We start from the raw sequence: 12548 nt of genomic DNA, 5'->3' as shown, positions 1-12548 counted from the left end.
TAGATAGATATGTAGTGGGTTTTCTCTTGCGTTGTGTAGGTTTGTAATAAAAGACTTCACACCATGATGCAGCTGTCAAATGGTTTACTTTCGGCTTCTCAGGTTCTCTCACCTGTATTAAGTAGAACAGACACCATCAGGTAGTAACAAGATATCATCTGATCTAGAAATCCCATGAAAGAGAGCATTATAACATACAATAACACGTATGAAACACATACAATTGTAATATGAGAGAGAAGAAAATACAGGAACAGAAACAAACACTAAAATGTTTGTTATGTTTAGGTTAAAAGTTTCAAAAACAGAACCACAAACAAAACCAGTAACAAAGAAATACAAATTATATATGTAGAAAAAGAAATTTTAAAAAAATGACAATGATATTGTTCTTGGGGTCACAAGACCATTCATCACTGTACAACTTCTCCTTATACAAAAAAAAAATCTCCTTATACAGATTTCAAAATAAAAGCCTCGTGTTAGTGCCATTATTTAATAATAATTTCAATAATCTAGTGTAACGTGTAACAACATTACGTTTGCCATAGATAGATAGATAGATAGATAGATAGATAGATAGATAGATAGATAGATAGATAGATAGATAGATAGATAGTTTATTATCCAAATGCTATTGGACATGCTGAACCTCATGGTTTCACGCATGCGCGTTAAAGTGTTAAAAGTGAAACTGCTCCTCCGTCAAACAACAGAAATCACCAGACCATCTTCCGGCAGCTGCGTCCGGTCGTGTCATCAATGTGCAGGTTTGTAAAACTCTATAAACCTAATTATTAAGATGGACACAAACTTCCTGTCTGATTGGAGAACGTTCACTTTTTAATTCTTTTGAGACATAAAGGTATTTATTAAACTGCAGTCTGGGGTGTTCTCGGAGGGACACCACGTTGGTGCTCCGCCATGAAGAATAAAATAAAGAGTTAATGACTAGACGATGAGCCTCCGTTCCTTATTTCCTTATGTTTCAGTGTAAGCGAGCATTGTAACAGAACGCACTGCCCTCCTGTGCGCATGCCCAAACGCCATCTACGGAGAGCCCCGAGGGGAAAATGTATATGTAAATATACATAGATATATACACTAGATGTCGCCTTGGCTTCGGCAGTTCATTGGAACGAATGCGTCAATAAAGCCGCCATCTTGGAAAGGGGACACCCTCGTCTTTAATGCATCAGCGTCAAAGTATCCAAATAAATAATATCACCATAAATCGTCATGAATGTCATTTTATAGTTTTATTTGGTTGGAGAAATAAAACTATAAAATGACATTCATGACGATTTATGGTGTCATGAATGCTGAATCTACAAACAGATTCAGATTATTTGATTTAATGTCATGTCAGCAATCAAAGCTATTTTCATGCCAAAAATTCAATTTCAAAAACACAAATATTAAATATATTTACAATATATTATATATACATATTAACAAATATATGGGGCAATCGTGGTCTAATGGTTAGAGAGTCTGATTCGTAACCCAAAGGTTGTGGGTTCGAGTCTCTGGCCAGCCACGACTGAGGTGCCCTTGAGCAAGGCACCAAACCCCCCAACTGCTCCCCGGGCGCCACAGCATAAATGGCTGCCCACTGCTCCGGGTGAGTGTTCACTGCTGTGTGTGTGCACTTTGGATAGGTTAAATGCAGAGAACGATTTCTGAGTATGGGTCACCGTACTTAGCCGTATGTCACGTCACATAAATACAATAAAAACAAAACAAATATAAACAGCAAGTCATATTATACAATTTTTTTTAATTAACATACGGGTAATTGACAAATGACCAAGAAAAAGTACTTTTTGTGTAATATTTGTTAAGTAGGATAACTGCAGTTTCAGAAAATAGTACTGGTCACTCATTTTGTCAATGACTTCACATATTTTTTTCACTTTTTCACTCAACAATACTGTAAATGTGTCCTATGGTGTGACATTTAAAAAGTACTAAGAAATTATATTAAATAACAAAATAAATACTTGAGACAGAATTGTTCACATTATTAAAACATTATTTTCCTAAAGTGATATTTATTTTACATGAAAGCACTAATTAGAATCATTTTCACCATGAATAGATGAATGGTGTCACACCAAAGGACAAAAAAACTTAACAACTTCAGTGGTCTTAAAACATAGTTAAATATTTAAACAATTCTGAGAGAAATACTTACCATGTGCACTTCTCATGGCCTTCATAGGGGTCTTCAGTCACATGACCTTGAGTGGGGTCTTTCAATTAAATGTAGTTGTCCATGATATTGCCCAAATTAAAATTAGGTTTTTGCATAACACCAAAGGACATTTTTTTCTGTGACAAACTTTATAAAATTCCTACACTTTTAGAAATGTATGTATATGAAAAGTGATGGCCACTTAGTGAAATAGACACTTGCACAATTATGCCAGGAGTGTCCATTAAGATTTTTAAACATTATTTTCTTTATTTATAAAATGTAATATTTATGAAATAATGTTGTCTACCGTCACACCATAGGACAATTTTGAGATTTGGCTCAAAGTTCTAAAAAAAACTAACAATAACTTGGGTATTAAAACAACAGATTCATATAAAACAAGAAAATGTTTAACCATTTACAGTATTCTAAATTATGAAAATGTGAAATAAATGTTTTATCTTCTGTGACAGTGAAAAAGCCATGTCACGTCAACTACCCAAAAATCCAAACGCTTTTCAGGCATAATGTCATTAAATATGTCCATAAGTTGAAGTAACTTGATAAAAAGAGCATTCTGCTTGTGTTAAGTCCAGGACAATCTGCTTGTGTTAAGTCCAGGACAATCTAATAAAATTTGTGTATTTGTATATGTTAGACAGATAAGGGAATCTTACAGAACATACATAAAGTTGGGTCTTCACCTTTAAGCAAAGGTTTTGATGCATTTTTAGAACCCCAAGGTGACATCTAGGTGTAGATATCTATGGTAAATATAGAAAATGTATTGCACACAGGACACAATGCAAAGGCACTCAGTACAATAAAATGCAATCTACTCCAAGTTACAGTTACAGCCCCCAATAATAATAATAATAATAATAATAATAATAATAATAATAATAATAATAATAATAATAATAAAAACTTTGACATAAAACATTCCAAAACTTAATATTTGAATTTAAAAAAACATAATCAGAATCAGAATCAGCTTTATTGCCAGGCATGTTTTCACATGCGAGGAATTTGTTTCTGTGCCAGAAGCTCCACAGTCTAACAGAATGACATAAACAGCAAATGTGAGAAATGTGCAATTGAGGTATACAATATATACAATTTGTATGTACACATGCAATTGTGAAATGTGCGGTTGAAGTAAACAGTAAACATGTAGGCAATACGTATGTATGTATGTACAGAGTGCAAGTATGAAATGTGCAATTGAGGTATACATAGTACAAATATTAGGTGTTGTGTGTTCCATGGTGTTAAATGTTCATCAGATGGATTGCTTGAGGGAAGAAACTGTTCCTATGTCTGGTTGTTCTGGAGCTCAGGGCTCTGTAGTGTCGAGCACATGGCAACAGTTCAAGGGAGGGAGTGTGCTGGATGTAAGGGGTACAGGGTGAGGGAGTGTGCTGGATGTGAGGGGTCCTGAGTGAGGGAGTGTGCTGGATGTAAGGGGTACAGGGTGTAAGGGGTACAGGGTGAGGGAGTGTGCTGGATGTGAGGGGTCCTGAGTGAGGGAGTGTGCTGGATGTGAGGGGTCCAGAGTGAGGGAGTGTGCTGGATGTGAGGGGTCCAGAGTGTGGGAGTGTGCTGGATGTGAGGGGTCCAGAGTGAGGGAGTGTGCTGGATGTGAGGGGTCCAGAGTGAGGGAGTGTGCTGGATGTGAGGGGTCCAGAGTGAGGGAGTGTGCTGGATGTGAGGGGTCCTGAGTGATTGCCTTTGCCTTTTTGCTCACTCTGGAGGAGTACAGGTCTTGGAGAGTGGGGAGGATTGTGCCAATGATTCCCTCAGCAGTCCGGACTTCCCTCTGTAGTCTTCTGAGGTCGGATTTGGTGGCTGAGCTGAACCAAACAGTCACTGAGGTGCAGAGGATAGATTCTATGATGGCAGTGTAGAACTGATTCAGCAGATCCTGTGGCAGGTTGAACTTCTTCAGCTGACAAAGGAAGTACAACCTCTGCTGAGCCTTTTTCACAACGGAGTCAATGTGAATGTCCCACTTCAGGTCCTGGGAGATTGTGGTTCCCAGGAATCTGAATGACTCCACTGCTGTGACAATGCTGTCTATGATGGTTAGTGGGGGGAGAGCATGGGGGGTTTCTCCTGAAGTCCACTATCATCTCCACTGTCTTGAGCATGTTCAGCTCCAGGTAATGTATTAAATTATACATTGTAGTGCTGGTGGTTTCATTTATGATAAATTATTTATAAAATGTCAGTGACCCCCCGGCACCATCTCAGGGCTCCCACTTTGAGAACCACTGACCTAGACTACATGTCCTGAGCAGGTGTTGTCAGTGAAAAGGTTGTAAAACTGTTGGCTAAGTTACAGACACTGATGAAAAACCGATGCTGATGATCTGGGAAACGTCTCTAACAGCAGTCACAATGTCATTGTTTGTGTTAAACACGTTGTGAATTAGTTGTAACATTAAACAGGAGATCATGACTTACTCTGTGCTCAAAGTGATGCTCGCAGCTCCAGTGCTTTTCTCCGTGGGCGAACGAGGATGATGCTGAACAATTCCAGGATCTGTTTTTTTTTCATTGGTTGTTGTGTTAAATCTTACTCAGATGCAATAGTGCTATTTTCTGATTGGCTGTTGTGTAGCCTCTTTTTTTGATTGGCTGATAAGTGTCAGGCTCGACTAAGAGCTACTGGGGAGACGCGCTTGATTCAATTTGATTTTATTTGATTTGAGGGGAAGTCGTGGCCTAATGGTATGAGAGTTTGACTCCTAACTCTAAGGTTGTGGGTTCGAGTCTCAGGCCGGCCACGACTGAGGTGCCCAAGGCACCGAACCCCCCAAATGCTACCTGGGTGCGCAGCATAAATGGCTGTGTTCATGGTGTGTGTGTGTTCAATGCTGTGTGTGTGCACACTTTGGATGGGTTAAACACAGAGAACAAATTCTGAGTATGGGGTCACCATACTTAGCTGTATGTCACATCACTTGATTCCTGCCCAGTTCCATAGAGACAGCGGTGCGGACTGATACATTTTGGGCGCTGTGGCATAATAAATATATGATAAATAGTAAGTTTCTCTACGTGAGAAATACAATGTGTGGAGGGAGAGCGTGAGAAAAGACCCAAATGAGTGACTGTCACTCTCAATGCGTGATACTCGAGAGCCCTGAATAGGCATTGTGCTACTGATCTGTGTCGGTAATCTCGGCGACAAACCTCACACAGAAACAAAAACTAAGTACTAGTAAGAGTTTCGGACACGAGTTGTCATGAAGATTGAGGTGTGCATCGCCATGGCAAAGTTTACCTCTCCTGAGCAGTCTGACTTTTCCGAGCCTGAGACATGGGCGGACTGGAAACAGTTTGCTAGGTATCGAGTTGCTCGCTGCTTATGGAGGAGGATGAAGTTGTCCTGGTAAATGCCCTAATTTATGCTATGGGTCAGGAGGCCGAGCACAAAAATCGCTTACGTTTGATAACGAGGAAGATAGTAACAAATATCCGTTGGTCATGGACAAATTTGACTAACATTTCATCCTGAAATACAATGTTATCTATGAACGTGCTAAGTTCCATTCGAGAGTTCAACTCTGATCTGATCTCCCCTTCAGCCACAGCTCACGACCTTGGGGTAACCATGGACAACTGTCCTTTTCCTCTCATGTTGCTAATGTGACTCGCTCGTGTCGGTTCCTGCTCTACAACATTAGAAGGATTCGGCCATTTTTGTCCACACAGACTGCTCAGGTACTTGTTCAATCTGTCATTTCAAGACTTGATTACTGCAACACACTGCTGGCAGGTCTACCTGTGAACCGCGATTCGTCCTCTGCAAATGATCCAAAATGCAGCTGCACGGCTTGTTTTCAACCTGTCTAAGTTCTTGTATACCAACCTGATGCTGCGATCCCTCCACTGGCTTCCGTTAGCTGCACGCATCAGATTTAAAGTTTATTTGGTGGTTTTACATTTACATTTACATTTACAGCATTTGGCAGACGCTCTTATCCAGAGCGACGTACATAAGTGCTTAAATCTCTAACACTGAATACATTAATGCTGCTCACTAGGTTACATACTTAAGATACCATGAGTTTAAAACATTTGTTCAAAGTTACAATGAAAAAAAGTGTCAAAGGTTTTTTTTTTTAAATGCAAAGGATAAGGAAAGAAGTGCTAGTTGAAGTGCTTCCTGAATAAGTAGGTCTTCAACCGGCGCTTGAAAATAGCCAGTGAGTTTTCATGCTGCATTAACTCTCTTTCTTTTCCAGAACCATGAGTAGGAACTGCTTGTTCATGGACGAAGAGCTCCAGAAGGGTGACTTCCTGTTATCCAACAATGGAGAGTACAAGGCCATCTTTCAGGTAACATGCTCTAAAAGCTCAGAGAGAGAGAGAGATAACCTGCACTAACTCACCAGCTGTTCACTGAGATAACGCTCACGTCTGGCTTCAGGAGGACGGGAACTTTGTGGTCTACGGCTGGAAGCAGGTTTGGCAGTCTAACACTGCTGGACAGACCAACGCCACAGTGCTGATCATGCAGGGAGACTGCAACTGTGTCATGTACACACATGGCAGAGCATTGTGGCACACCAACACTCACAAGTCCTACGTCAAAGATTGCCGCTTGACTCTGAGGAATGACGGCACACTGGTTGTGGAGAACGATGGTAGAGTTGTGTGGTCATCTGCAAATTAAAGATAAATACTTTATACTTTAAGTCTCCGAGCTTCATTTCTCTCCGATTGGTGATCAATAAAATGCATTAATCTGCATGTGTGTGTTATAAAATAGCACAACTTGTAATCTTTATGTGTTATTTTAATGCAAAGTATTTCAGTTCTTTAGATACAAGTCATCTATAGGTTTTAATGCTCAAACAGTGAGGAAGTGTACACTTTCTAGGGCACTTGAAAGATTTGGAGGTGTATTGAGAGTAAAGAGAGCAGCATTTATTCAGTGTTTAGACGTAACTACACACTTCAACACTGTTCAGACATTAGAGGATTTTCACTCACAGACCTGAAAAATCTCTGGAGTATCAACTCAAGAAAGATCTGGCAACCTCAGTCTAATTTTTATTCCTAATCTGATGTGAACCCCAGATAATCGTCCTGATCAGACGTGCGCTCTGACACCCTGAACACATAATCTGTATAAAAATAATGTATAAAAACATTAAACTGTTCAAATCAAACCCTTACACTTTACATCAGAAACTGTATTTTGTTTAAAGTGAAGAGTTTTTCAGTGTTAGTCAGTGTCGGTGTTAACGGAGCTGCAGCATCGAGCGAGTCGTCACGTAAATGTCAATTTATTTACGTTTAAAAACACTGAACACAAACAGCAACGTGACAGAAAATGAATATAAATTTTATTATTTCCAAGTTTAAATGGTTTTAAAGGTGACTGTTGAGCCCTTTTAGGACATAATGCTGTTACTCACACATCAGACTGTAAGATATATTTATGATTATATTAAAATGTCTGTAAAATCTCTTGACTAAACTTTCACATGATGCAAGTTTTTAAACATTTATTTATTAAAAATGATCAAAATTGTCACAGGATCTCAAAGTAAATGTTTTATCTGCTTTCTTATCAGCTTTCGTTATCCTCATGTCAATCACAGCGTTTATTAAACACACAGACGCACACACAGAGACAAACACACACATGCACACATTCACACTCACACAGATCCACACACAAACAGAGACATGCTCACACTCACACACACAGGCACACACACACATGCACACAGAGACACACGCACACACTCACACACAGACATATACACACACACACAGATAGACACACACGGACACAGACACACACAAAGAGACACACGCACACACATTCACACTCACACAGACCCACACACAGAGACACATGCTCACACTCACATACACAGACCCACACACACATGCACACATGCACACAGAGACACATGCACACACTCACACACACAGATAGACACACACGGACACAGACACACACACACAGAGACACACGCACACACATTCACAGACACACAAAACACACACACGTGCATCATCATGAAGATCTTTGAGCTTCTGGCATTTGGCAAACTGCATTTTGTTGCCTTGTACTTCTACATGTGTAATGACAAAGTTGTATACACTAATGTAATCTAAAGAAGAAAGAGCTTGTAGCGTCTGGTACAGGTCATTTTAGATTTCATGTCCCAGGCACCCTAAATTGCAACATCTACTCTTCAATCAACCTACGAGCAACCCAGTTTTACACACACACAACTGGCTCCAGAATGACTGAAGCCTACACAAAGATCAGATAACCCCATGCGACTTCTCTGATTGAACTCATAGGGGCCCTCAACCAGAACACACACACACACACACACACACACACGCACACAATGAGACATTCCTTTTGCTAATAAAACCCGAAGATAAGATACTCTAAGGTTCTCATTCTTATAACCCTTTTGTAATGTGTTCTTCTTTTAAGGCTTGCCTGACTTAAAATTATTTGCTCCTTACTTTCCTGACAAGGGTGTATTTTATTCATGTGTCAGAAAACAACATTGTATTTTAAAATCAGTTATACTCTAATTACTGATCATGGCATGTTAATGTATACCTGTTCTAATGCCGTATGCCCCTTTAAGGTCTGATGTCAGAATGTATACGAAGCTATCGTTTTCTTTTTACTTCCCTAATGAAAGTGCATCTTGTTTTGTGTTTCATTTTTGTTTCTTTGCCTTTTATAAGAACACAATATCGTATTGACATCAGTTACCCTTCGATTACTGATCTGTGTATATAATGTACCGCTGCCTTCATACCGTCATTACCCTTCATATTTAGTATCCAAATGACCACATAATTATCGGTTACTCGTTTTTCAAACAATGGTGTACTTTATTTGAGCACAAAAGGCGCCATACCGTCTTAATACACCCTGGATAAAACTTTAAATTCATCTAAAAGTTTGATAGCTAAACCACGCCCACAGACACCTGAAACAAAGGGAGTTTTTCCCTCCGAAATCTTGGCCGTAGTATTGGCCATCTCCCCAAAGATGGGTGGAGTTCGCGACCTTTAAATTGTCACAAACACCACCAATCCGTGGTCAGACTTTTGGAACAGCTTAGAGCCGACTCCATCTTCCTTTATAGAACTTCCAGCAAGCTTCACCCTCCAGAACCTCCAGGAAGAACGCCTGACCCCATTCTGACTGAGATTTCTCCGTTACATCCAGATTCTTGTGCCGCAAACCAATGCAAGCAGCAGTTTCCTCTTCTAATCAATTTAGATGCGTATTTTTAATTAGGAATCTTTCATTGAATCTTAAGGTGAATTTAAGTTTCTGTGACGATTTCCCAGTTAGGGTGTGATTAATTTTTGAGTCTAAGCTTGCCATTCCTTTCCTTCCTTTCTCTAGTTTCTTCTTTCCAGTCTCTTCCTCCCTTTCCCCAATTTTAATTTCTTTTGTTTTATTTTATTTTCATTTTTGTTTTCCCTATTTCTTTTGTTTGTTTGTGTAGTTAGTTTTATGTTGTGTTTGTCTCATTTATTAAATGCCATATTTTGTGCCACAAGTGATTGTCTCTGAGTATCACTCACAAATTAAGGTACCTGCAACATCGGGTCTGAACTACATGCTCTATTAAGTTAATTTAAATTTAATTTACGGTATAAAGTAAAAGGGGAGTGAATCTTTCTTGGCCGGGAAGATACCGCCTTCATAGAATTAATAAAGGTACACGGCCTGTTTGCCTGACGAACAGACCAAATAAGTGTAACGTTAATTCCATTACCGTTAATTTCAACCTAGGTTAAAATATTTAGAAGTCACTATAACACGTTATAGTTACTTATAAATATTTACCTTGCTTCGCTATCCAAAATCGCTACAAGCATCGTGGGGGAAAAACAGGACGTTTGGTAAGAAATGGGGCTTGGTATAGCCCCAATGACAAACCCTGTTTGCCAAAGAAAGTGTTTCTTTACTTTTGCTGACGCATGAACGAGACCACAAGGCTTTTTGTGAAAAATGTGCTACAAAGAAGAAGCTGGAAGACGTGTTAAATCACACCCACAACCATGCAACTTCTGCAAATGGATTTCATCGAATTAACACCAAGTGAAGGGAAAAGATATTGCTTAGTGACTGTTGATATGTTCTCAAAGTGGGTGAAGGCCTTACCAACTTCAAAACAAGATGCCAGTTATGTTGCAGTAATTCCAAATAAGATCAGCATCTCCAGCACCACCACACTGAACACTGGAGCCCCTCAGGGCTGCGTGTCCAGTCCACTGCTGTTCACCTTGCTGACTCACGACTGTACAGCAATGCACAGACCGAATCATATTATCAAGTTCGCCGATGACACGACCGTGGTGGGTCTCATCAACAAGAACGACGAGTCAGCATACAGGGAGGAGGTGCATCTTCTAACTCCCTGGTGTAGATCCAACAACCTTTCTCTGAATATGGATAAAACTAAAGAGATGGTTGTGGACTTCTGAAGAGCGAACACTCTCCACTGACATCGACAGATCATCTGTAGAGATCGTCAAGACCACCAAATTTCTTGGTGTTCATCTAGCGGAGAACTTCACCTGGTCACTCAACAACAACATCACCAAGAAAACCCAGCAGCGTCTCTACTTCCTACGAAGGCTGAGAAAGGCACATCTCCCTCCCCCCATCCTGACCATGTTCTACAGAGGGACCATTGAGAGCATCCTGAGCAGCTGCATCACTGTCTGGTTTGGGAACTGTACCATCTCGGATCGCAAAACCCTGCAGCGGATATTGAGGACATCTGAGAAGATTTTGGAGTCTCTCTACCCTCTATTATAGACACTTACACCACACGCTGCATCCGCAAAGCCAACAGCATTGTCGATGACCCCACACACCCCTCACACACACTCTTCACCCCACACACCCCTCACACACACTCTTCACCCTCCTGCCGTCTAGAAAAAGGTGCCGAAGCATTCGGGCCCTCACGACCAGACTGTGTAACAGTTTCTTCCCACAAGCCATCAGACTTCTCAATCACTGAACTGTACTGAGCACAACATACACACACATCATCTGTATGGACTGCACAGACCCTCACAAAACACACACACTGACATATCAAACTATTTACATGCTCTTTTGCACAAACTGTCCAACATTTCAGTATTTACACTGGTCGATTGGCGCTGTTTCTGTTACTGTTTATTGTCTTTTGTGTATTGCATTTTTTGTACTTTTTGTATTGTCTTTTTGTACGTTTTGTATTGTAACATTTTGTCCTGCACTGTCTTTTGTCGTGCACTGTCTTTCACTGTCTTGTCTGTCTTGTCCTCCACTGTTTGCACCAGGTTGCAAAGTTGCAATTTATGTGGCTAAGACGAACTTACTAAGTCCTTAGCTCTGTCTTTGTTTTATGTACTGTAACACCCTGATCCTGGAGAAACGTTGTCTCGTGTCACTGTGTACTATAACAGCTATATATGGTTGTAATGACAACAAAAGCTTCTTGCAAATTTATTAAAAATAAACAACGAAAAAAATCACATCACATGTACATAAGTATTCACAGCCTTTGCCATGACATCCTGTTTCCACTGACCATCCTTGAGATGTTTCTACAACTTGATTGGAGAACCTGTGGTAAATTCAGTTGATTGGACATGATTTGGAAAGACACACATCTGTCTATATAATGTCCCACAGTTAACACTGCATGTCAGAGCAAAAACCAAGCCAAGAAGTCCAAGGAATTGTCTGTAGGATTGTATCTAGATCTAAAGTGGGTCGCACGGCCGACCTGAGCGATCGGAGAGAAGGCCCTCAGTCAGGGAGGTGACCAAGAACCCGATGGTCACTCTGACAGAGCACCAGCATTTCTCTGTGGAGAGAGGAGAACCCGCTCTGCAGCACTAGTGTTAACTTCGTCAGACGAGACGAGACGGAATATGTTCGTCAACCTTTTTCTTTCATGACTTAGACTGCACCACTGTCCAAAAACGCTGACTAAGACTAAATTAACATGCATTATTGTTGATGAAAAAAGACGAAAAGGTTTTGTATAAAATAAAAACTAAGATAAAATCTCTCTTCATTTTCGTCTACAATTGTCTCTGCGTTTTCATCAACTGTTACGCCTTTAAAATATTCAGAACGAGTTCGCGGCTTCGCGCTGTTGCTCGTTACAGGTCTCATACGCCTGTGGCTGCAACACGAAACTGCTGATCACACAACACCCAAAGCGAACACGAAAGAAGTGCTTTTCTAAAACTTAAAGTCTAGAGTGATAACTGCAATACTGCTCTGGTTAAAGTTTGATTAGAGTTTTTTTTATTTTATTTTAAA

General features: G+C 40.2%; 1 protein-coding gene across 4 annotated transcripts in view; it reads left to right on the top strand.

Moving 5' to 3' along the window:
* The window catches only part of LOC113658624 (mannose-specific lectin-like), a 29919-nt gene that overhangs the window by 10002 nt on the left and 7369 nt on the right, over positions 1 to 12548 (top strand). Inside the window, exons 1-3 of one of the 4 annotated variants that reach the window (XM_047822742.1) lie at positions 623 to 770; positions 6454 to 6547; positions 6639 to 6900. The exons of 1 other annotated variant lie outside the window; for it this stretch is intronic. In XM_047822742.1, the coding sequence (XP_047678698.1) occupies positions 763 to 770; positions 6454 to 6547; positions 6639 to 6884 (348 nt within the window). In that variant the 5' untranslated portion in view covers positions 623 to 762 and the 3' untranslated portion in view covers positions 6885 to 6900. Of the gene's footprint in view, positions 1 to 622; positions 771 to 6453; positions 6548 to 6638; positions 6901 to 12548 lie in introns of those variants that run through there. 2 more of the 4 variants (XM_047822745.1, XM_047822743.1) reach the window with 2 other exon arrangements.

Source organism: Tachysurus fulvidraco, chromosome 13, assembly GCF_022655615.1.
Source record: "Tachysurus fulvidraco isolate hzauxx_2018 chromosome 13, HZAU_PFXX_2.0, whole genome shotgun sequence".
Classification (NCBI taxonomy): domain Eukaryota; kingdom Metazoa; phylum Chordata; class Actinopteri; order Siluriformes; family Bagridae; genus Tachysurus; species Tachysurus fulvidraco.
The sequence above is the reverse complement of the archived record's forward strand: the minus strand, read 5'-3'. Positions and strand labels throughout refer to the sequence as shown.